The following is a 27,102-nucleotide window of genomic DNA, read 5'->3' on the forward strand; positions in this document are numbered from 1 at the left end:
TCTGGGACTTTAATAAAGCAAATCTTTCCCGTGAACTGCCAAAATACAGACAGCATGTTACATGTCCCACCAGAGACAGTAATATACTGGACCATTGTTACTCCACAATAAAGGATGCATATCGCTCGGTCCCCAGAGCAGCTGTAGGACTCTCTGACCACTGCCTGGTTCATCTTATACCGACTTACAGGCATAAACTTAAATCTGCTAAACCTGTAGTAAAGTCTGTAAAGAGATGGACCAACGAAACAGAGCAGGCATTACAAGCCTGTTTCGACTGCACTGATTGGAGTGTTTTTGAAGCAGCCACCAACGATCTGGATGAGCTCACGGAATCTGTAACATCATATATCAGTTTCTGTGAAAACATGTGCATCCCTACCAGGACTCATTTAACATTCAATAATGATAAGCCATGGTTTACAGCAAAACTTCGTCATCTTCGTCAGGCCAAAGAGGACGCCTACAAAAGGGGGGACAGAGTCTTGTACAATCAGGCCAGAAACACACTGAATAAGGAGATTAGAGTGGCCAAGAGGAACTACGCTAAAAAACTAGAACACCAGTTTTCTGCGAATGAGCTCTTTCTTCTTCTTCTTCTTATTATTATTATTATTATTATCATTATCATTATGCTCAGCATTATGTGTATATGCATATAGTGCAATACAATACAGAGATAGATTCTTCAAGTCAGAGGTGGATTGTTCTGTAAGAACACACACATTCTGTCCTCTTAAGGATTCAGTAACATGTTACTGTCATATTGTTCCTTCATGTTCTCCATCTGCCTGTTGACAGTTGACACAAATTTGATTGGTGCAGAATCTTACCTGTTCAGACCAGTCCTGGTTATACCTATAACCGGGCTCATGTATAGATTATGGGCATGATAACGCATGTTAGTGACCAGTGTTGGAGAAAGTTACTTTTAAAAGTAATGCATTACAATATTGCGTTACATCCTAAAAAAAAAGAAACGAATTACGTTACTTAGTTACTTTTATGGAAAGGAATGTGTTACTTACTTTTGAGTTACTTTTTAAATCTGAGTAGTTTGTTTTTAATATAAAAAGTATATACAAATTTAAAAGCCCTTTCACACCAAAAGTGAACTGAATACGTAAATTCATGCCTGTACAGTAGAGGGCGCAGCTCAAACACATTGCACGAAGAATATGATGCAGGAGAAGAAAGTTCAACACTATTCAGCAATAACAAAAATGAAACACAAATGTGTCAGTATGATTGAATTGGATCATTGAAGGTCCAAAGGCATGGGTTAATAAAATGGGAATTAATACAAAAATTATACTTGTCTTATTTAACATATTTAGTTACTGCAGGTTTGTATAATGTGCTGAGTTTGAATTTTACTGTTTTTATTCATTTTGAGGAATACTGAATCTGTGCAGGTGAGATGAGTAAACACATGTTCATATTTACTCAACAGTAAGCATCATGTTCACACAGCACGCACAACGCCTCTGCACTCACTCCTCATTTCTCTCAACATGACAACACGAGAGCTGTCAGTCAAGACATGGGAAACAAAGTAACTTGTTACTTATTTGAAATAGTAACTCAGATATTTCCTTCTAAATTAAAAAGTAATAATGTGTTACTTTACTATTTACTTAAAGGGGTCCTATTATGCTCTTTTACAAGGTCTTGATTTTGTTTTGGGGGTGTACTAGAACATGCTCTCATGCTTGGGGGTTCGAATAACGCATTATTTTTCACATAATTTACATTATTAAAGTACCTTTCTCCCCAGCCTGGCACAAATGGCTCGATTAGTTCCGGGTTTGATGAAGGCCTGCCTTCCGAAAAACAAAATGTGTTGTGATTGGTTGGCTGTCTCAGTGCGTTGTGATTGGCGAACAGCTTAGACGGTGTTTCAGTACTGCCCCGCCCCTTGCTCCGTCTTTCAGCAAAAGCTTTTTGGCGAAACCGGCACTGTACTCCCTCATGTTGTGGAAGCTGTCCTCAGTAAAATGCGCAGCACACAATAGCAAATTGGGGTTATAATGCTCAGGAGCAGAGTTAAAAATAAATTGCAACCACTGTTTCCTGACATCATCCGCTTTCGGAAGCCCAAACAAAGATGTTTGGGCATGGAGGTGAAAAAAACAGCGTTTCTTAAGGTGGTCGCACACCGGCAAACAAAGATGTTTGGGCATGGGGGTGAAAACAAACAGCGTTTCTTAAGGTGGTCGCACACCGGATGAGAAGCGCAACGCAACGCAGAGTCGCGTCACACCACGTCTTCAAAATTCGAACACATTATTTTCTATGAGTGTACTCACACCAGCGGCGCCGTTCGGCGTCTGTCCGCGGCACCCAGCTACGTCATGTTGTACTTGTTGTAAGAATTGTTCTAGACGCGGCGCTGAGCTTCTCTCCGTCTCCGGTGTGAGACCACCTTTAGACATGCCGAAAACTTGATGCTACAGCAGCTCTTCTTCTTTTTCGCTATGCACTAACTATGCAGCAGCACTTCTTCTTCGTCGTCTCATCTGATGCACTCAACCAAGCGCTCTAACCACGACCTCGCCCCTCCCCACCCCCCAACCATTCGAATTTCCGTAGGCAGGAATTATTTTAATGATATTCTAATGGGCCGCTTTGTGATATCACAAAACCCGGAAAACAAATGCTGTAGTCCAAACGAGCCGTTCGTTGTAGTTCTTGAAAAGGGACTTTTAAAAAACGAAATATCTCCCTTTGGAGTGGACTGAGATTTGTAACTTTGTAGATCTTTTTTATGCCCAAACATACACACTACACACTGGCTAAAATTAAAAAAGTGAAAAAGCGTAATAGGACCCCTTTAAAAAAGTAATCTGATTAAGTAACTTGTGTTACTTGTAATGCGTTACCCCCAACACTGTTAGTGACAACAAGCTTATCCAGTCAAACTCTCATTCTGTGCAGGAATATCTGGCCTCCCTTTTCCCAAGAGCAAATGAGTCACCCGGACACAGAAGACAGGTTCCCTTGGCATTATCTCTCCTGTTCTCTCGATATGCTATCTGGAGTATAAAGCAGTGAAGTTGTGTACGGTCACACTGATAGTCTCTGCAATGAAACCTACATGGTTATATCATGGTTCTTTCCCCAGAGGGTACAAATTCCAAACATATCGCAATTCCACGGATCAGATGACCTGCAAACTTGCATTATGTTGTGTAAATGAAAGTTTCTGCTGCCCCAGGAACAGTTTCATACACTCTAAAAAATGCTGGGTTAAATATAACCCAGCGCTGGGTTAAAAAGGTACAAACCCAGCTATTGGGTTGTTTTGACCCAGCTATTGGGTCGTTTTGACCCAGCTATTGGGTCGTTTTGACTCAGCTATTGGGTTGTTTTGACCCAGCCAGCGCTGGGTTATATTTAACCCAGCATTTTTTAGAGTGTAGTTGATGTGGCACAGACCAGTACAATAACTCATATATTATTTTGCCCGTCACAATGTCCTTATACAGTGGTTAAACTCTTTTTTTTCTTTTCTTGAAAGTGGATGTTACATGTTTTTGGTTTCTCCTGTAGATGCTCTTGGCTGTGTCACCTGCGAAACGAAATACACTGAACTAACTATTTAATTTGAAATGAAGCACTTATGTCCTTTGAATGTTATGTGAGTGGGCACATTGTGACTCACTGTGATGACTTTTGTTATACATAGTATGGCTCGGTTACCACAGAGACATCTATATGTAGCTATTAATATTGACACCAGCAAACTTGTTTTGAATCTCTAAAGCTTAACTGTAATTGGAAAAATATGAAATGATATTGCTTGTTAAAGCTGTGATTAACAGAGAATGATGCAATTATCCTTCCAGCACAGAAGTGTGGATAGAATAATCACAATCATATCACCTATAGAATGAAAAATAAATAGGCTTTGTGAAGCATTTATGAAAGTCTATAAGCCCAGAAAAGATCAAACATGGCAAATATGGTGTTAACTGCTCTGAATAAGTCATCTTCTAATCTTCTGAGGTTTTTACACTGCTTGTATGAAATGTTGAAGATAGAGTGGCATTTTGTTCCAGGTAAAGAAATATATAATGAGATAATACATGTGGGAATTTGCCCTTTTATTATGCCATCTTTCTCTCTTCTTCTCTTGCTTCTCGCTCTCATTTCTGCTGTTTGCATGTTCAGCATGAGTTCTTAGCACTTACAAGGAAACTAAATTAAAACTATGACTCAAGGCTTCAAAGTATGTTGTTGCATTCTTATCTGTAAGTCACTTTGGATAAAAGCATCTACTAAATGAAAATGTGCAGAGATACTATATCCGATATACAGAAAATATTACATATATATTTTTAGTACAATACTTATCAGAATTGTATTCAAATAGAGAGAAGTCATAAAAATCTTAAAAGAAAATTCAGTAACACTTTACAGTAAGGTTCAATTCATTAGCATTCATCAACTACTAATGAGTAACATTTTACAGCATTTATTTTATTAATCCAGGGTATAGTTTCATAAATATGTTATTTATATTGTTTTATAGTATGTTCATTGTTACTTCATGTTAGTTATTACATTTAAGGGTTAGTGCACTCAAAAATGTCACTTCTGTTATTATTTAGTGTCCCTCATGTCATTCCAAATCTGTATGACTGACTTTCGTCTGTGGAATACAAAAGAAGATATTCTTTTTTGAGATATTCTATATATAGAAACGTTTGTTTGTTTGTTAAAACCAACATCTAAAAAGATATTGTTAATAGTTACAGACATGCAAAATGCTGCCATTTTTAATTATGCTGCCATAATTTGGCTCCAATTCTAAGGTACATTTTTTTTTTTGTGTATTAATAAGTACATTTTCATCTGTGACATTCATATTTTCATCACTATTTATGTTTGTCTGTCTTCAGAAAAAAAAATCCACATTTTAGCTGTGGAAGTTTCTGAAATGTAGTTGATTTCATACAATATCACCCAATACGCTGTATTCCTCCCACAGTCCTTTAACAGCCCTTTGATTGAAATCTCAGACTTTGGCAGTGTGAAAGCTTCAGTATTTCCTCAGATTTTCCCTATATTGTGTTATATCTTCCCGCAAGCTTGCCTCTGTCAATTCATACAATATGGATTAGATGCAAGAAAGGAGATCATCCTTGCTCTTTTCTTTTACTTCAAATCAATCCATCAGTGCTCCTCATGCCATGGACACCCACGAGCTCCTACAGAACTGGGCTAATTACCCATCAGCAGGATCCAAGCCTCTAGGTCGTGACTTGTTTGCATTGTAGCTGCTCGAAGACTTGCACAATCCCCAGCCGGCTGACCCCGGTCTATATTGGTACGGTGTCTTAAACGGACTCAGCGGGCACGTAAGCAGATGAAAAGTACATTTATTTTGCTGCAATAGTGCATCTATTGCGGTAGGCTTGTTCATTGGCAGAGATGCAATGTTAAGTTGGCACAAATGACACCAGACCGGGTGACAGGTGGAGCCATAGGCAGAGCTCCAGTTGTACCTCCCTGAGCACCAGTGAGTCACACAGAAAGGTCAGGTGACCAGACATATGGTATCTTCTCCCCAGCTACAAATTTTATTGTTCTAAGAATGTTCTGAGAACATTATGCTAAGTTCTGGGAAGGTTTTCAGCGGCAAGTTTTATTTTAGTTCCCAGAATATTCTCCTAAAATATAGGATAACATTCTCTAAAAATGTTTATTAATAACATTATTAGAACATTATCCCCTAACATTCTAGTAAAGATTTTAGTGGGAATCTTCTCATTGGACATTGGATGTGGACTCAAATGTTAAAACCCAACCTTTGTTTGATGAAGCTCCAACTTCATTAAATAACTCCAAAAACTGTATTTCCAGCATCACTTGTTATAAACCAGATTGACTTTATTTCTGTCATATGTGTACAAAAGGTCTTATTGAGATTAACAGAGATTTAGATGTTGATGTCTGTTTAAAAGTAATAGTTTGATTTGGTGTTACCATTATGGTGATCAGTGTTTTAGTTGGGCAGCTTGAGTCTTGACTTTTCAAAGTATTTCTCTAGCTGTGGTAGCTATGTTTGTCATGGCAAAACATCAAAAGAGCATGTAATTAGATGATGCTGGTTATTTGCTGATGATAAAGATATAATCATCATGTAACGGTTTTCTTATCTGATTTCTTCCAGTCTAATCTATGGTATTAGATGCACATTATTTATTACAGACACCCAGTGGTTCTACAGACTGAGATCCAGCAGTGTTTTAATCAGATCACTTCAAGGATAAAAAAAAACTTTGTCATTAAGACACACAAACATCAAGAGTCAGGTTATGAATCTCAGCAATGGTGACATGCTTCATGCTGCAATGCATTCTGGGTGTATCATACAAAACTCATCCATGGCTCCCAGAATGCATTGCGGCATGAAGCATGTCACCATTGTTGAGATTCATAGACTGATTCTTGATGTCTGTGTGTGCCTAAGCTCTCAGTAGTTCAAAATGATTCATGAACAATGTGTTTTTAAAATTACCGATAAAAATACAGGTTATCTGATTAAAGCACTTGCTGGATTTCATGCTGTTGAAATGCATTATTACAGTCACTAAAATGAAATTAATAGCATAGATTAGACTCTGGATGAAATCAGTTGATCAGATCACTACATGATGATAATGTCTTTAACATCAACAAGTAACCAACATCATCTGATCACACTTTCTCTTGTTGTTCTTGCCATAACAAACAGTTCTGTCATGACAGCTCTCGGAGGGATTGGCATGGTAATGTACATGACAATGTTAATGTATTTGGTCTTGGCGAAATAGATCTGCTACGCTGCTGCTGCTGCGGCAGAGCAAGTACCGAGACTTGCTACTGCCAATACATCCATAACATGCTGCTGTAAGCATGTAAGAAATACTGCTGCTGCACATATAACACATATGAATAACCCCCATATAGCATACATTAATCAGCCTGTAGCAGATACAGGTGGAGCTGGGGAAGGTGGAGGATTTCTGAAGTGCGCTGCCAACTACTACAGCAAACAAAAGCCAGGTATTTGAATATTAAGCAGTGAGCTCATTGGCTACCGATACAGAAGAGAACCAATCAGCTGCCATGTGACAATGATGTCACCAGGTCAGATTGAGCTAGATTTATCGGTCTGTGCCATCTAGAGTTTCATGCCAGAACTCTGTATTTACACCAGCCAAATAAAAACTAACATTGAAAAGTCAAGTCAAACTGCCCAATCACTGATTACAACAATGGTGACTTCAAACCAAACTATTATTTTCAATAAACTATCAACATCTAAACCTCTGTTAATCTCAATAAGAACTTTTGTACATGTCTGACAAAAATAAAGCCAACCTGGTTTATAATAAGTAAAGCTGGTTATACAGTTTATTTAGAGTTATTTAATGACGATGGAGGCTGACATCAAACAAAGGTTGGGTTTTCACTTTCAACCAAAATTTCACATCCACATCCACAAAGTCCACATCTAGTGCAATGGGAAGCTTCCCGCTAAAATCTTTATTAGAATGTTAGGGGATAATGTTCTAATAATGTTACCAATAAACATTTTTAGAATGTTTTTATAGAAGGTAATCCCACCTTTTAGCAGAACATTCTGGGAATAAAAATAAAACTTTAGATGGGTCACTGCTGTAATGCTCCTCATGTCCGTCCATAGATCCAAGTGCCAGTTTGAATGTGTTTACTCCTCTTTTTCTCCTTCTCTCACTCTCCCTGGGATCCCCTCTCCTTGTTCATTCTGTGTCCAGTCACCTACAACATCCATTAGAGGGGGATTTTCATTGTTATTAGATAAGACCCTGCAGGCTACACTTTGCTTCCCATGATATACTTGAAGCCCATATTGGAAGGAGAAAATACATAGCTGAAAGTGCAAGTGATGCACGAGCTCCACAGACAGCTGCACGCTAAATTAATGCATGCAGAGCTCATACCGAAATACACTCGGTTGCTTCTTCAAGATATTCTCCTTTGACAAAATGTTCTTGGTACGCTGTGTAATTTCTCTATTTGTGCAGAATATGATCCAGCTAATCAGATCACATTGTTCTTACTCCGTTCTCGTTATATAGAATTCACCGGTTTGGTACTCATGATGACTGTATAAATAGTAACAAGCATGCAATTATCCACATGGACTGCAGATGTTGAACATCTTCATCAAAAAGCTTCTTGCAGATAAATAGCACTCCTTTGGTGCATCATGTTCCATTTGATAATGTGTTTTATGTTGCTTTTGCCTATTTATTTTTTTTTTCGAGTGTTGATGTGGAGAGTACATGCTATTATTAGTATTAATTTCACTGACTGAATAGGTGTATTAAATGAGAGGGTTTATAGAATAGAAACAAATGCAAATCCATTTTCAAAATATATGCAATGACACACACTGGTATTCTTATCATTATGGGTTTATTCCATAGACGTGATGGTTTTTCTACTGTCCAAACTGAATTTTCTGTTCCCTTACCCTAAACCTACCCCTCAAACACAACTTTCTTTGATTTTAGATTTCAAAAACCTTCATTCTGTATGATTTATAAGCTTGTTTCCTTATGGGGACCAAAAAAAAAAAGTGTCCCGACAAGGTCAAAATATACTGGTATTACTATCCTTGTGGGGACATTTGTTCCCTGGAATACCAGGTATACACACACACACTCACATGCATTCAGTCATTAATTTATGGTTTTGTTGTTTCTTCTTTTGAATTTAATAAATGAAAACATTTTATATGTATTTATAGAAAAACAGACGGAAAGTGTTAGATGGAGGAGATGAGCATGAATGTAGGTGGCATAAGCTGTGGATATATCAGCATCATCAATAACACTCGTGTTTGGAGCTCTCTCAACCATCTGTGATGTCGCAGGAGAACGGCTGCCAATCGGAGGCTCCGACTGGCCCCTCTGCTCTCATTGGCTCCTCCCTGGTCCTCAGCTCTGTATACTCCAGTCAGCTCTGCTAGCAAAACAGACAATGTGCTGCTGTTACAAGCAGGGCAGACGCACCAAATGCAGCGGAGCAAGGAACACATCGCAGCCTGAGAGAGGAAGTGAGTAAACCTGTCATCTTAGCCGATAATGATTGTATGACTCTTCCTGTCCTCATGGAGCTCTATATATAGATCACTCCCAAAAATATCCCTCCTTCCCAGGCAAATGCTCACTCCTGACAGAGCCAGCAGAAGGAGGAACAGCAACCAGAAAAAGAATCAGCGGCGACACTCAGAGGGTCAGTGAAATGGGCTGCTCATCTGGCCGCTTGCCCTGCCAGCCTCCAGCCTCCATGCAGCTGGCCACGCTGGACCCTGAATGCAGCCTGGCCCGTGACGGGACGCCCTCGATGGCTGTACCCAAAGCCCCAGAGGACCTGTCCACGCTGGAGCGTCTGGCCCAGGCCACCGGCGGCACTGAGAAGTCCTGGTACCGCTGCGTGTTTCCCTTCGGGGTCATCTCACTGGTGATCGGCATGGCGGGAACCGGCGTCACGTTCACCTTCAACACGCTGCCCCAAACTAAAGTGGTGTCTCTGGTGCTGCTGGTCACAGGGTTCGTCATGCTGTTGATAGCGGCTGCGTGCTGGAAGGTGCATCGGTCTCGGAAGAGAGAAAAGAAGGAGGGAGGCATCTTCAGCTCAGAGCAGTGCACTCTATGAGATGCGCTTCACAAAATCAGAAGTTTTTCTGGTGCTCTGGAAAGAAAAATAACCAGTTTGAGGGTAAGCTGTCTGTAACATCTCCTCACTGTCGCTGACGACCTGTGGAAACATTTAGCGACAGTACACAGACAAATGCATTTGATCAGTTGTGTTTCAATTAGGTAAAAGTCAGAAAGAAACAAGGACAATGGAGGAGCCGTGTGTGTGTGTGTGTGTGTGTGTGCGTGCGTGTGTGTGTGTCGTGTTTAAACCTGGAGAATCTCTCTTTGGAGAAACTGGAGACTTTAAACCTTAAATGCTGCAACGTTCCCTGCTTTCTTCTTGAGGGATGTATGAAAGTTGGATGCAAAAGAAAATCATGGAAGTCTCTAGACAGATGACTCCAGGTCAGTAAAGGAAGGCTTTGGTGAGAAATATAAACACTGATGAAAGAATGACAGCTACTTATGTTACCAAGTACATCATTTTTGATTAAGTAACATGCAGTGCCAGGATTTATTTATGTATTCATGCCAAGTCATTACAGAGCCTATTTTAAATGTATAAGGACAAGCTAATGTGAGCTCATGTTTTGCATGACAAATTAACTGTTTTTATTTTTTGATATTTAAGTGAAATTTGTGCACTATTACATGTTTATGTTGCAACAAAGTGTTTTTTGACGTTCCAGACTGTTATTTTGCTTTTACCTATCGTTTTGTCTGTCAAGTGAAATCTGGGGTCAGTGTATGTGCACATGAAAACGTTCCTACTTGCTTGCATGTATTTCTGTAAACCTGTGTGTGTGTGTGTGTGTGTGTGTGTGGAAGGGGGGGGGTATGTATGTGTGAACATTCAAGTAATAAATGATTTTACCTGCACACTGTAGCTAACTCCAGCAGAGTAGAGCAGTAGAGACACACATCACTACATATCTACTGACATGTTAGCAGGAAACCAGTGTCTTGCAACCAATGTCAGTCAATTGAATGTGAAGTAGAAAAATCTAATTACTGACATGTGAAAAGTGGTACATTTAGAATATGCTGCATATGTAAAAATGATCAGTATTTTGGGTCAGTACTTTGGATCTATTTGCACTGTTTATGTATTTGAGCTTTGGTGTCCTTAATGAGTTTAAGGCTGTTTGTAAGGCTGTTGATTTTTTGCTATGTATTATTGTATATCTGTTTTTGGTCATATATATTTTATATATATATATATATATATATATATTGTATATTTCTCTGTGAGAAAAACTGACAGCTGTTTGTATGTGTTCTCTGAGTGCCTGTATTTTAACAGTAGATATTTTTGTATTACCCACCACTAGGTTTTGTGAAAAAGAAGAAGAAGAAAAAAATCTTTTTAAAAAGCCTTATTCATTTTCTGTCCAACAGACATTTTATGTGAATGCTGACACCTGAAACCACTGACTATGATTGCTGTCTGAAACAGAAGGGGCTCATGTTTTGGCAAAGTCGTGAGGCTGATGTGAAAATATCTGTGATTTTACATTTACGGTCAAGAGAGAGAGAGAGAAAGCGAGAGAGCGAGAGAGAGGTGAGTGGCAGACAGAGTAGTGGTTGGGTGGTATTGAGAAAGAAGGAGGGAGGATTCATTAAGAAAAAAATGGCAGGAAGCAGCACAGAATACGTGCTCAGAATAAAATAACTGGGAGAGCTGTGGCGGAGCACGTCATATAAAACCAGCCTAGAGAAGGTGCTGTGTGCGGCATGCTGTAACTATGACTCGTTTGACAAAAATGTATTCTCTGTATTTTTGAATATGTACGCATTTGAACCCTTGCATTTGGTGTAGCACAGGTGACTGTATCTGAAAACACTTTCGTAGTATGACTCATTTATGACAGATGCTGTGATACAGATTATTAGACAAATCATAGACATTTAGAGAGATCTACCTCATTCATAATATATCACACACAATTTCTTCTTATCCAGTTAGAAGTATGAAAGTTGTTTTCCAAGACTGCACATTTGCTTAAACATATTTCTCAAAGAAAGAATGAAATGGTCACCAAACATAGATTTGATTTTTGTGACAACATTTCAGGTTTATCCTAAATGACACTCCCTGTATTTCACTTTTTTGTTTTATTTATTGGGCAAATATACATTAGAATTATGCATACTGTTTTGTGCATCTTATTGTCAATAGATGTATTTATAATTTTCTGTTTTATCAAAATAATTGTATTAAATGGAGGAATGCAATGTGTAATCAAGCTTTGTCAGTTTCATTCTTAACAACTCCTGGCCTGATTCCAATGACCCCATAGACTAGTTTAAAGGAGACATATTATGCCCTTTTTTACAATATGTAATATAAGTCTCTGGTGTCCCCAGAATGTGTCTGTGAAGTTTCAGCTCAAAACACTCCACAGATCATTTATTATATAATTTTCAAAATGCCTATTTTGAGTGGAAGCAGAAACACGTTGTTTTTCGGGGCTCTCTTTAAATGCAAATAAGTTGCAAATCTATTCCCTTTTCCAGAATAGAGCTGCACCATTACAGCTCGGACCTGCTAAAAAACATCTGTTTTGGTTCTGATTATCATGTTTATCGCGCTGCGCTCGTTTTCTCAGACGCTTGCAGAAAAAGGCTTAGCAAAACAAAGTTACTGGGGTCATCTTTTTCACATTTCCTTGGTTGGTAGATGCACCGGGGACCTGATTATAGCACTTAAAACCTGGAAAAGTCAGATTTTCATGATATGTCACCTTTAAGTAGAGTTAAATAAAGCCGTATATTTTAACTATGATTGCAGTTATATTTAAGTTCCTTAGATATTTAAGTAAGGGATAATGCACAGTGATTTTAATGCACGACATGGAGCCCGAGAACAACCTGACGCGAAGCGTGACCATGGTCGTTTGCCAGGACTGACAAGCTAAAGCTGTTAATGATGTTTGCGCTGCAATATTTGACCGGAAGGGTAAAAATGAGCTATTTTCTTCAGTTACAGCTCATTAGCTCTAGCATTCTTCCCACTTCAAATCAGATACAGAGATGAAGTAGTGCGGTATGATCACATGTATTAGAGTAAATTATAGCATTTATCTGAATTAATTATCGATTGATTGAGACAGTTGTGTGTGAGAGTTATCTGAATCTGTGCATCTCTCTCTAAACATGGAAGCTGTGATTTTGCCTCATCGTTTCTGAGGAATATAATGTAGCGATCCTATATCTAGGCTATTTTATTAGTAAAAGTCGTGGGGCAGAGTTGACAACAGGTCTCTGTGCTCCTGAATGTTTCTGTGTTGCGCAGCGCAATCTGTGATCTCTCTTTCTCGCTGTGTGTGTGTTTGGGTGCAAACAAGCAAACCATTTAATGCACTACCTGTGCATTAAATGGTTTAATGCATATACCTGCCAGCCAATCAGGATCCAGTATTCAGACAGACCATGGTATAAAGGTATTTAAAGTTACATTTCAATCTACATTTTCAAAACCACTACTTGCTTTTCTTCCTCCGACAAGTTTATATAATACATAAAATCCACACTGGAATGTGAAACTTAAACTGTTAAGATGAAACTGAAATGGACAGGGACACTGAAATAAATGTAGTGATAAGTTTTAAATATCAGGGCATTTTGTATAAGGCAGCAAGGAATTTATAAAAAAAAGACATATTATGAAATATGAGATCAAATAATATGTAAAGCATGTGTCTTTTATGTCCCATGAGCTCATTATTTTCTGCTCTTAAAGCAGGTCATGAATATGAAGAAGGTAACGGCATTAAAGATGCACTTTTGTACTTGTGAATTTACCTGCGGTATTTATGGATTTGATGACTAAATTTCAGAAAAGAAGGGAATGTCAGTTAATAATATCTGGACATAAGTTAGCGCTAAATAGTACATATTAAGATTTTTAAAAAATGAAAATGAATGAAATGTCTAATTTTGACAAAATGGGCTTTTCACAATGTGTTTAACCCCGGGTTAACATTGTTCTAAACCCTGCTTTTAACCTCATAGAGGAACGTTTCACACTTGTCATATTTGAAGTGGAATTAACATCCAAGAATGTAATAATTTACATCTTGAAATGTCAGTTTATGAATACCCAGGATTTATTAAATAAAGCCCTAATGTGTAGTCACTGCATTTTGCCTTTGATGGACAGGGATATGACCCCTTTAAGCAGTTTAAATAATACAGGATCATTTACATATTTACATAATAAAACACAAATCACAAAGACAGGTTAGAGACAAACAGGCTGTTGCTGTTGACTATTTTTCTGTTGCATGAATTCACATAGATCAGTAATGAGAGAATCTGTCATTCCTGAGCACAAAGCACCAAGATATGAGTGTGCAAACACCCACGTAGTTCTGTCTCGGTGCACAAAATCAATCAAACTTATGGCAAATTCCATGAATGAAAGAATGATTCTTGGGAACTGCTGTAGAGATGAGCAAGGAGTAAGGTATCCATTCAGATAAACAGTTCATTCAGTCACGAACTCAGTGTGAAACCATTTTGCAAATGATATTTTCACAATCAGATTTATTTCTGAGTGAAACAATATATTACGAATGAACAAATGCATATACTTGATTTTATTCAATAGGAATAGATTGAATTGTTAAAAGTGGTCATTACATAATAGAATGGAGTCAGATATAAAACAAGTTTGGTAAAACAACCTAAAATAGCTATTTGTGTATTGGTTAACATATTTATTAGCCTGTGAGACCCAAGTCACCAGAAAATGAAAGTTGCTTCAGAGAAAGAGCAAATGATCACAATTTGATTACAAAACATTTGTTGTTGTTTATTTGTTTGTTTTTCCAATTTGGAATAAAAGCAAAAATGAGTAATTACCCATAAGCTCGCAAACATATATTAAAGGGGTCATCGGATGCCCATTTTCCACAAGTTGATATGATTCTTTTAGGGTCTTAATGAAAAGTTTATAACATTGGTTAAAATTTCTCAATGGTAGTGTAAAAAACACCCTTTTTACCTTGTTAAATCAGCTCTTTTCACAGCATCCCGTTTTGTTGCATTTCCCTTTAAATGCTAATGAGCTCTGCTCACTCCGCCCCTCTCTTCTGTGGGGGGTGACGAGCCGTCCTGTTTACTTTAGCTGCATTTAGCTGCATTTAGCCGTGAAACTTGCTAACTAGCACATTATTAGGAAAGTCGATTTGCAAAGATTCATAAAAAATCCTTATACTCACAAATGATTTGCGCGAACATAGACGCATTTAGGTAGATCGGTGGGTGCAATCCCTTCAAAAACAAACGTAATCCACTGCGCCTTCAGCGGCTCAGATGTCGGGAGTAAATGACGACTGCTGGTTTCATGATGACATCCAACAACAAAACACCTCAATCACTTAGGAGCCATTCTTGTCTACGTCCCTGCTCCGGCGTCGAAACAGTGGTGGACTGATGACAGCTCACTCAGGGCGGGTCTAAGGTAAGACGGCAGTGTCAATCAACAATCGTGGGAGTGGCCTTGGTCTGTGTGACATCACACAGACAAGAAGCTGAGAATATCTTGATTTGAAAAAGGGGATATTATTTATAGAGATGAAAAAAATACCACTGGGTGGATTTTTTATCATTATAGGGTGGTTGTGTACACACACTGCCAACATACATTTATGTTCAAACAACTTGTAAAAGTGGGTTTTGCATCCGATGACCCCTTTAAGAAAGTAAATAGGGACATTCCGGGATTTGGGGTTTCTCTAAGTGAGAAGAAGGTTATGGAAAACACAGAGAGGACTTTGGAAAACCTGGAGTGATTCCTGCCAAATGTAGCTTAACACTGATCACAATTCTAGATTTTAAAATTTTAATTCACTTATTTATTTCTCAGACAAGCCATTACTGATCAGATTAACAACTCTGTACATGTGAGCATTTATGTAAGAGAGAAAAAAGTAGAAAGTGAAAATGGTCATGTATTTTTGGAAATATTCAGTTCATTGTTACCATGGTAAATCCGGAAGCCAGTGGATTTGCTTTACATGCGTTTAGTCCATTGTGTTAATTAGCCACAATTATATGCCAGTCTTCTTTCAGCACCATGTTGAACTTGGAGTATTTACAAAGCAATCTTTATGCAATGAAATTTAAACCAGGCCATAGTAAATTAGTACCAAAATATCATGTTATTTGTGCTAATTCTATGCTCTGTGCGAGCGAAATCATTCCAACAAATGAATTACTTTGCTAAATGAGTATTTAGGGAGCTCTCTTGGAAGAAAACACGACTTGGCATCATGGACACTAGTATTCTGGATGATGGGGGAAAAAAACAAGCCAAAATAATAACGGTGAATGGACACCCTCCCACACTGTGATGTACGCAAGCGTGTGAAGTTAAAACTAGCTGCTTCTTCTTGTTTTTGTTTTTAAGAACAGAGGTTCTGGCCACCAACAGTTGCAGGCAGCAGGTGGGCTCTAATGTCCTTGCAATCAAATTCTTCATCTTGAAAGTAGTTCAGGCAGTTCAATAAGCCAGCAGCACTGTCCTTCATCAGCCGCCAGCAAACACACACGTACATGCGCACATATGCTCTCATCAGAAGAGATCTTCTCATCAGGACCATGTCACACCGCAGATGGAAACACACTCACTCTTCTGTCATCTTGTGTATCAGCCACAGCTGCTGCTATTTTGGAACCAACATGGCGTCACTTAAGCTATAGAAAGGGAGATTTAAGGAGATTAAAAGGCTTTTGAAAGACTGTGCTTTATGTATATAGTGACCATTCGATGTAGTTCTAATGATTTAAACACATACAGTCATTTTATTATTTCAAGTTAGCTACACATCTGCTTAGGCAAGTGTTTCAGCTACAGCTTTTCTAGAGCATGCAATTGCATATGCCAACCAATGTGTAATAATGACGACGATTCATAGCAATGAAGCGTAGACACCAAAGGTCATGGGGATCTGCTCGCCTGAATCCTCCCAGATTGGGAAAACTCAGGTTTAACAATGAAATCATTTAAGGACAGCGACATCCAGTATACATTTCCAACATTTTGTAAATATAAATGTAAATAAAATTTCTATTAATGTAGCCATTAAAAAGCGAATCCCCATACTCATTCTACCGAACGGCTTGGCTATTCAGATGGCACAGTGTTGATGTGACTCCTTCTTTTGTAGTCTAATTTAGACTGTCTATTTCGAGAGAAAGTCTGCGTCGAAAAACAGGAGAAGGGTACTTTTTGAAACTTTTTGAAACTTATTCATTTGTGTCACGCCCCTGGCCTGGACTGTTTGTTGTGCTCTGTGACCCAGTTTCTTCCCCATGTGTTCCGCTTCCCAGTTAATTAGTCATTCAGTGCACCTGTGTTTTCCCTATCACCCAGTGTTTAAAAGCCCCAGTCCTTTCAGTTAGTGTTTGTCGGTCCTCAAACGTCATTCCTTATGTTCCAGTGTCTCCTACGTTCCCCTTATGATCATTAAAGACTGTGATTTGAAGTTATCTCTGTGTTTCCTTGCTCCTTGCCTCCCGAGAAGTGTGACAATCTGACATTGATTCCCACCTTTTTGTGGGTTAATAATCCCAGGTCCGAGAAGAAGGGAACAGCTGAGAAAGCCAGTGGGAAAGAGGAAGCATGTGTCTTGGCTGCCAGAACTGTCAGAAGTGCAGAGCAGCATGTCCTCTGAGCTGAAGAGTCTCACCTCTGCCGCCCTGCGTCTCTGCTCTGCACATGATATTTCCCAGCACATAAGGTCACAAACTCATTTGTGTGTCGCATACTAATACTAACTTGAAAAATAAATTGCATACAAATTAACACACTATATGTGACCCTGGAGCACAAAAGCAGTCTTAAGTCGCTGGGGTATATTTGTAGCAATAGCCAAAAATACATTGTATGGGTCAAAATTATAGATTTTTCTTTTATGCCAAAAATCATTAGGATATTAAGTAAAAATCATGTTCCATGAAGATATTTTGTCAATTTCCTACTGTAATTATATCAGAACATAATTTTTGGTTAATAATATGCATTACTAAGAACTTAATTTGGACAACTTTAAAGGCGATTTTCTCAATATTTCGATTTTTTTGCACCCTCAGATTCCAGATTTTCAAATAGTTGTATCTCGACCAAATATTGTCCTATCATAACAAACCATACATCAATGGAAAGCTTATTTATTCAGATTTCAGATTATGTACTGTATAAATCTCAATTTTGAAAAATTGACACTTAAGACTGGTTGTGTGGTCCAGGGTCACATATTGCCTCTTGACTTGAAAAACGTTCCTAAGAAAACATGGATGATACATGATAATTATCTTTTTATTCCTGTTTAAAGGCTTACTCTATTTCACCCCGAAATGAAAAATCTGTCACCTTTGTATGTAACAACATAATTTCACTATTAATTTTAGTTTCTTTAAATGCACATGGAAAACCAATCATATTTTGATATATAATGCCAATGCCATCAAACTTTTTTTACATGCAGTCCTCTACATTACTTTAACATATTGCATATTAAATCATAGTTTTCTGTTACTCTATGCAAAAATAACTCTAGAGTGCTTATGGGAACAGTTCAGAATTCATTCATTCATTCAATTATGTGTAAATCCAGTTTATTACATTTGATTTGCATTGAACTCTCTGCTCATACCATGCTGTAGGACTCCTGACCTGAATATAACCATGGTTCACTAACAGTGTAAATCAATTTATTGCTTAAAAATGGTTTTACATGTTGGATTTTGATGGATCCCCTGCCAAAAATATTAAAGAATTAAACATCAGACTTTGAGAATCAACGAACTAGCAGGAGGAGTCAATACAACTAGTGAGTCAGCATAAACGTACGCTCTTTAATATTAGCATGTTGTCATCAGCCAGAGCAGAAACACCCTGAGGAATGAATCTCAGCTGAGATCCCTTAGCGGAAGCCTCAGCTCACACATTCAGAGCGTCTTTAAGTCTGTTTGCGTGTCATATGGAGTGCTGAGATACATGAGATTCCTTGAAAGATGGACAAGTTATTTCTAGGCAAATATATTTATATGATAAAGTAATTTCAGAGATTGCACCAGCTGCTGAGAAGTAATACTCACTGCTTAGATGTGTTGCTTACGGTTTTTTAATACAGAAATATAGGCAACTTTAATAGATTAATAAAGATAACTATTCTTTTCTATTTTTGTATCATTATAACAGTTTAATTGTAATTGAGCTACAGCATTCATCAATATTTATAGTCTAATGTAATGTTGTCATAGACATATTCATTTGTTTATTTATTTGTCCCAAATAATAATAAATATGTTAAAGCGTTCTATAAAAAAATCAGCGAACAAGTTCCTGATATTGTGAAATATATATATATACATATGTGACCCTGGAGCACAAAACCAGTCATAAGGGTCAATTTTTCGAAATTGAGATTTATACATCATGAATAAATAAGCTTTCCATTGATGTATGGTTTGTTAGGATAGGACAATATTTGGCCGAGATACAACTATTTGAAAATCTGGAATCTGAGGGTGCAAAAAAATCTAAATATTGAGAAAATCGCCTTTGAAGTTGTCCAAATGAAGTTCTTAGCAATGCATATTACTAATCAAAAATTAAGTTTTGATATATTTACGGTAGGAAATTTACTAAATATCTTCATGGAACATGATCTTTACTTAATGTCCTAATGATTTTTGGCATAAAAGAAAAATCAATAATTTTGACCCATACAATGTATTGTTGGCTATTGCTAAAAATAAACCCCAGCAACTTAAAACTGGTTTTGTGGTCCAGGGTCACATATATATATTCTCCATTACCACAGCATTCATCATGCAGCTGTAATTTTAGTAATTAAGGCTAAAAAAAAGCATAGCAACCATTGTTGCAGGCAAAACACACCCTCTTTCTTTCACACAGAGGCTCAGTATTTACAAATGACATTGTTTTCACAATTGTCTGAGATTTCTCTCAATAGGAAGGAAATAATTACTGCATCTACAGCTTATTCATATCTCAATATTTCTGTGATTCTGAGAATCTTTCAAAGGCCAGTTTCTCACAGCCCTCCAAAAATGCCTACGTAGATCAGTCTATCTTCCTGCAAGCAGTCCTTTCATGCTGCACCTCTGCTGTTTGTCCAGATGGAGAGGAGTGGATGTTTATGACAGTTATCTTAGAATCAGACTGTTAGTCCACTCCCACACCATACACTCCTATATTTGGGCCCTTTGCTCCTGACTCACGACTCACCCTCCCTATAAAACTAGAACAATTGATCAAAAATCCATATTGACTCTTTCTCCACCTCCCACCCACACTTAAGTGTTGTTTTTTATAGCTGGCAATGTCACATGGCTGGCTGGCTGCGTGGGTGGAAGGGTGGATGTGGTGTAAGTATTTTGGGAAAATGTAGAGGAAGAGAGGCATATGTGCAAGCATTGATGATAGGCTTATTAATAAGGGTGTGAATATTTACTCTGGCAACAATTTATGATTATTTAGTAAATGATTGTACTAAAGCATCAAAAAAATCTATTATTTTAGTGCAAGTCAAGTCACCTTTATTTATATAGTGCTTTTAACCATACAGATTGTGTCAAAGCAGCTTTACAGTATCAAATAGGAAAATAAAGGCAAGTCATAATTATTATTAAAACCACACTGAAGACAAAAATATGGATGGACAATCAAATGAGTGTTGACTGGAGGTTTTCATAAATGAAAATTGTAAATAACTGTAATTTAGATAAATACAATACATTGAGAATTGCTACTTAAAAGGTTGTTGGGATGCTAGATCTATCTATCTATCTATCTATCTATCTATCTATCTAGTGAGGAAATATCTGGCCCCAATAAAAAAAAAACCCTGTATGGACTGACTGGGGAATAAATTTAAATGCTCAACTAGACACACAGAGTCAAACCTTAATGCACACACCACAATAGGTAATTATTCACACAATAAATATCTGATAGGGACGATAACAGTACAATCAAAAGCAGCAGACTGTAAAACTATTACAGTTTTTCTCAGTCGCTTTGGTGCATTTTTCGAATCATCCTTAATATTTGCAAAGAAGTATGTGCATTTCTCAAAACAATTTGTACAAACAGCACCACACAATGAATTACCATATTGATTGAAAGAGACTAGATAGGATTCAAAGTTACACTTTACTAGTGGTCTGACAAAAAAATTAAAATAAAAAAAAAACTTAACGTCAATGTGATAGAAAATAAATATGGGCACAAAGGCGAAAAAAATATACCACAGTGCATGCTGGGAATTCAAGAAGTCCTGCAGCATGTTACAACTCTCATTATTAAGATTATTAAACTTAATCCAGCCACTTTGCATTTACTTGTGATTTAACACATGAACAACAACAAAACTCTCAAATCTCTTATAACTGAGCAGAAGTGACAGAAATCATTGTGATGAGTTGACTGGATAGAAAATAACCGTAGTTTTTTTTTTCTGTTATTAAGCCATTTTTCAGCAGTGGGTGAACACAAAAACATTTTAAAGCACATTATCATGATTTTTTTAACAACAACCGCCAGTGTCAGATGTAAGTGACGAATCTTGTGCCATGCACATATATTTAGCTCTTATTTAAATAATGCATAAAACTTTTAAACCTACAAGACATGCGAAATGTGTTGTGTTCTCACTTGCACCACAAATATATGGCCATGCGCTCCCTGGGCTGGTGTAATGATTTCTGCTGATGGACAGACTCACAGGTTAAACAATGCTGATAGCCAATCTAGCCTCCCACTCTTAGTGAGGAAGTGCACTGATCTAATTGGTTCGGCCTCCAGGCAGAAGCCGTCAGTCACCTCACTTCCAGCTCCTGTGTAGGCTGAGCCATGTATGGAGCTGCTGGATTGGATTTTCTTCTATGTTTTATGCTCTTTCTCGTCTGACTTTGGCCTAAACTGAAAATAGACAGTCTGTCCCTATATACTAGTAAGATCAAATAAGATTAAAACGTTTTTATGTGAGCCTCCTGCTTCCGAAGAAGCATCTCTTTCAATTAGTAAAGCAACAAGTGTACATTTCAATCAGCTGAATGTAAAAGCACTTCACCTCTGGCTCAGATTTCACACACTGCCTGCTCTTCTCTTGTTTTATCAGGGCAAGCCTTAACTGCAACATCTCATGAGCTCTTCAACCTCATTTTACTTCATATCTTGCCTTTTTAATACTGTGTGCTTTTGGCGTTTGCTTTCTTTCGTTTCTCTTGTTTTTATGCTGAAACGTGAGCTGGATGCTTCACCCATCATTAGTAACTCTATACAGATCAATTTTTCCACATTAGCCATTATACTACATATGCAGCCTTCCATTATACCTACAATTGCATTTGTGCCTGCCAAGTATTACAGGCTTTCACAGTCGGGTCTCGCTGTTTAGTCAAAGAGCAAATATTACAGATAAGCTGTCATTATTGTTGTCAAAAACAAAGCATGGTGCATCTGCAGGGGCTCTGACCCCTATTAGTGCTGGCTATTATTTTTATAAAGCTTTGCCATTAGCTGAAATTGAAATGCTAACCTTAGTTTAGTTTCATTACAATATTTGCTGTACACTCTGTTCTCGTAGCTTTTGAATGAGGCTGTTTCACATACAATCACACATGCTAGCCTATGTATGTGTAACTATACTTTCTATATCTATATATATATATATATATATATACTGTATATATATATATATATATATATATATATATATATGCTTATTTCTTTGCATTTTTGTTTAATTTGGATGCTATGTGCAATGTTTGAATTATGAATAGAGTTTGAATTGAACATTTTGAACATTTGAACATTAACATAGCTATACATCATGCTGTTTGCTTTTGCAGCTAGACTGTAAAAACCTCATACCAATCTATGAGATGTGTCATTTCTGCTAACACAACTGAAAGAGAGAGAGAGAGAGAGTTTTCAAACAGGTTTCTGCTAACATTCACCTCAGCTGTGACTGGTCAGGCAACAGATAGTCCTGTCCCACGATTTAAGCCATTGGCGGAGTTACCGCTGACGCTCAAAACAAACAGCAATATATGATATAGCCTCATAAAACCAGTGTTTAATTTCAAAGAAATTGTTTACTTATACTTGTCTCTGCATATTAAATGAACAGAAAGTATTTTAACAACAATATTCTTCTCATTCTGACAAACCAGATTCATACTTTGTGCATCTCATTTTACAGTAATAAATTCGTCATTTGTGAACTATTGCTCATGGTTTAATTACCCTTTTGTCTCTATACTGTGACAAACTGCAGCTGTCAAATTCTAATGGCTGAAAAGCTTTCAACAATATGCTATAGAAGCACGATGGGCTCAATATTGTCTCCTCAAAGCTACAGTTCTGCACAATGCTTTCAGCCTCATGCATTTCTTTATTCTGACGCATTTTAGGCTTATCTATAAATTTTATGTTGCTTTTATGAAAGAATATTTATTTATTTTTTATGTTTTGTTTGAGCAGCGTAGAGGAGGGTGGCCACACTGAATACCAAGCAGTGATAAAGGTCACAAATCAGTGGCTTTTATGTGAATTCAGAGTAAGACGCTCTTCATTCTTGAGTAGTCTGATATTCTTTGAGACAACATGCCCTCACTTCTGTAGACCATTAGGCAGGTCTAATAGAAGGACTGACTGCAATTCTTTTTATCAGACCGAGCACTACAAAGGTTTTGTTTTTTGTTTTGTTTTGTTTTGTTTTGTTTTGTTTTGTCCAAATGTTTTGTTTTGTCCAAATGTTTTGTTTTGGCTGTGATTGTCCTCGATCTTGCATTTGAAAAAAAGATTCAAAAATCAAAAGATTTTTGGATTTGGTTAATGAGTTACTGTATGCATTAATTGGTTAATGTACACATATTAATTGACTGAAGCTATAATTTTGGCTAGAATTGCTTTTGCAAAAATACAGTCACGTTGGACTTTGGAGCCATATGCTCAAAACACCATGTGCACTGCCTACGGGACGGGAAGCAAAGCATGCTGGGAGAAATAAAAGCAGAAGGGTTCATAGCACGACAAACTAAAGAGGTAAAACCTTATGAATATCAGTGATCTCCATATTTATTCAACTTTATTTATTTGTTAAATGTATTAATGCTTTAACTATGAATACTGTGCTTGTGCTGTTTTTCTTCAAAAGAAATGCCTCAGGTTTTGATTTTTTTTTTCTTTCTAATTCTATAATGTTCATTGATTTTTAACTATGCTGACGTGTCCAAATAGTGTTTGGGGCCACTTTGTGTGCCCTTGAAATGCTTGAATTTATATCCACAGATCTGATGGGAACTAATTAGATTTAGTAAAAAATGGCTGTAATAGTCTATTTCTTAGAAGTTATTTTAATTTCTCATTAAGACTCACCGCCTAGGGAGCAGACCCTCATAAACCTGCAGGTGCAGATGAATTGATGAAATGCGGCATGGATAGCACTTTATCAAATCTGGGAACTTCACCAAATTGTTATTTTAGGCAATCTATGTGAATGTTAATGGAACTGTTCAAAATCATTTCCATCTTGCTCCTGTTCACTCACGCTGCACACATGAAGGTCTGTGTTCTGCAGCTATTAAAATCCTGATATGGTTAACTGCGTTTGATGATCTTTTGCTTCTGTTTTCATTGTGTCTTCCCAGCAACATGACTTGCCTGTATTTATGATTACAGATGACACTGTCAGGCTCTGTGCGCCCTTGTGGATTAAATGACACACTTATCACATTTAAATTGAGGTAATTAAGCTTAAAGTTGAGAAAGAAAGCTTCCTCTTCATCTATTGGAAATTAAACCACTTGTTTGGTCTCTTACAAGCGCTGCAGAATACAGGCAATAAAATACAGTAAAATGTCCCAAATCAAAAGCACAGTCAAAACTTTCTGTAATGGCGACAAATTTATGCTATTGTGATTTGAAGCAGTTTTTTACTACAGTCCTTTCAGAGAAGATGATTTGAATTTCAGATGATCTGAAAGTGTATTAAAACATGAATAAATAATACAAAATGTCAACATGATTTAAAACCAGCTAAATGTCTCAAAGAATGACCATTGTTATGCTTTCACATCAATATATTCAGGGAATGATACTTCTGTGAAACCATACATACAGTGCCATCAAAAAGTTTTGGATAGTAAGATTTTAAATATTTTTTTCTTATGCTCATCAAGGCTGCATTTATTTGATCCAAAATACAGAAAAAATGTAATTTTGTGAAATATTATTACAATTTAAAATAACAGTTTTCTTTTTAAATATACTTTAAAATATAATGTATTCCTGTGAAGCAATGCTGAATTTTCAGCATCATTACTCCAGTCTTCAGTGTCACATGATCCTGATGATAAACATGATAAATCTGGGACCTGTGATACTTTTTCAGGATTCTCTGATAAATAAAAAATGTAAAAGAACAGTGTTTAATCAAAATAGAAATTTTGGGGTGAATCATTTTTTTCTTTTTCTTTCTTTCTTTTTTTTGAAAGAAAGTAATACTTTTATTCAGAAAGGACGTGTTAAATTGATTTAAAAAAGTGATAGTAAAGACTTATATTGTTAGAAAAGATTTCTATTTTTAAATAAATGCTGTTCTTTGAAACTTTTTATTCATCAAAGAATCAAAGAAAATGCATCACAAGTTCCAAAAAAAGAAATAAAAGAAAAAGAAAAATAAGTAGCACAACAGTTTCAACACTGATAATAAATCAGCATATTAGAATGATTTCTGAAGATCATGTGACACTGAAGACTGGAGTAATGATGCTGAAAATTCAGCGCTGCGTCACAGAAATAATTATATTTTAAAGTATATATATAGGAAATTGCAATAATATTTCACAATATTACTGTTTTGTTCTGAAAATCAAATAAATACAGCCTGATGAGCATAAGAGACTACATTTAAAAAAAACATCTTAATGATCTTAAACCTTTGAAAGGCAGTGTATATCAGAGGGTACCCTGACACTAAGCCATGTGCAGGTGATCAGATAAGGAACCAGAGCCAAATGTGAGCTTACAGGTACAATAACAACAACAACAACAAATACTAACACTATACCATACAGCATTTTAATATTCCCAAGAGTACTGATATACAGTCCAGCAGCACTGGGACCTTCGACTGTTTCCATCACGCTGCTTGTCTGTGTTTGTTTGTTCCAGACAGACTGTCAGTCTTTGTATTAGTGATGGGGAATTTTTAGTGTTTCTTTCTCATCTTTCATCTTCCCCACTGTTAGAGATTAAAGGTAGTGTATATAGGCTAGAAATAGTAAGCTAGATGAAATACATGCTATAATTCATTCAAATAAATGTGGTCTTACCACACTATTTCATCTCTGTGTATGATTTGAAGCGGGCAGAATGCTAGCGCTAACGTGCCGTAACTGACGAAAATATTTTTATTTTTACCCATTCGGTAAAAATCATTTCATTTTTACCCATTCGGTCAAATATTGTGCTGCAAAGCACAATACTAGTTTTAACTTGTCTATAACTTGGCAAATGACCATGGAATAAGCGGGATAATCAACGGCTAGCCGTGCATTAAAGGATTTTAAATGTACTTCGCAGAGGCAACCACCCTCTGCTTTGCATCGGGCGGTTCTTTGCCTCCACGTCGTGCATTTAAAATCCTTTAATGCACGGCTAGCCGTTGATTATCCCTTACATAATGAACATAATATTACAATAATAACACCTCCCATTCTCGCTTGGTCTGCAATAGTGTGATGGAACGCACTGATGACGTATCATGTCTGTGCGAACAGGGTGCGCGGTGGTATGCAAATACATACATTGACAGGCAGGTAGGAAAGCCTATCGTAGCCCTCGGACCGAGGGATATGATTGGACAAACATTTTATGGTCCTAAGCCTTCCACAGACGATATATAAATACATTGACTACGTTTACATGGACATCAGTAATCTAATTATTTACCTTATTCTAAATAAGCCAATATTATGATTATGGTGTTTACATGAGTTGCTTTTAGAATATTCCTTTCATGTTCCAGTTTTACATGTTATAGCACATAGTTCGATTAATGGCACACGTCATTACGTCACCACGCGACGTCATCCGACGCCCCCTCCGGAATTTCACGTATAAACATATAGTTTGTCTTCGTGATGATGCCATGTACAGTTTTGGGTGTTTCATTTTTAATTTTATGAAAGCTTCAAGTGCAGTTAATTATTTGTACGTGCATACAGACGATGGCGGTGTTGGGTGTTGAAATTTGCCATCAAACGGTTGACCAATGCCGTGTGTGTATCCTGTCGCAAAATGCGGTGAAATGTCCTACACAACGGTAATAATTTGATTAAGGTGGTTTCATGTCTATACTGCACTTCAGTAATG

At 37.2% G+C, this 27,102-nt stretch overlaps 1 protein-coding gene across 3 annotated transcripts; it reads left to right on the forward strand.

The window, feature by feature from the left end:
• Positions 1 to 8,952: 8,952 nt before the first annotated feature.
• LOC107654006 (transmembrane protein 100-like) lies at positions 8,953 to 23,639 on the forward strand. Of its 3 annotated transcripts, none has more exons than XR_001630293.1 (3): positions 8,953 to 9,094; positions 9,197 to 10,362; positions 23,629 to 23,639. XR_001630293.1 is itself a non-coding variant. In XM_016440880.1 (2 exons), exons 1-2 carry the CDS (start codon positions 9,019 to 9,021, stop codon positions 9,694 to 9,696), a joined length of 576 nt encoding a protein of 191 aa, XP_016296366.1. In that variant the 5' UTR covers positions 8,953 to 9,018; the 3' UTR covers positions 9,697 to 11,902. The 3 variants fall into 3 exon arrangements, 1 of the variants encoding a protein (XP_016296366.1); XR_001630294.1 differs by lacking the exon at positions 23,629 to 23,639 and adding an exon at positions 11,079 to 11,902 and having other exon boundaries at positions 9,197 to 9,759; XM_016440880.1 differs by lacking the exon at positions 23,629 to 23,639 and having other exon boundaries at positions 9,197 to 11,902.
• The last annotated feature ends 3,463 nt before the right edge of the window (positions 23,640 to 27,102 follow it).

This window comes from Sinocyclocheilus anshuiensis, unplaced genomic scaffold, assembly GCF_001515605.1.
Source record: "Sinocyclocheilus anshuiensis isolate Anshui unplaced genomic scaffold, SAMN03320099.WGS_v1.1 scaffold454, whole genome shotgun sequence".
Classification (NCBI taxonomy): domain Eukaryota; kingdom Metazoa; phylum Chordata; class Actinopteri; order Cypriniformes; family Cyprinidae; genus Sinocyclocheilus; species Sinocyclocheilus anshuiensis.

What these genes read in the sequence shown, in the direction of transcription:
- LOC107654006 (XM_016440880.1), top strand. Translation starts at nt 9,019, where the DNA reads ATGTGCTGCTGTTACAAGCAGGGCAGACGCACCAAATGCAGCGGAGCA. An exon ending in ATCGCAGCCTGAGAGAGGAA is followed by an intron (nt 9,095 to 9,196) that starts GTGAGTAAACCT and finishes CCTCCTTCCCAG; the next exon opens with GCAAATGCTCACTCCTGACA.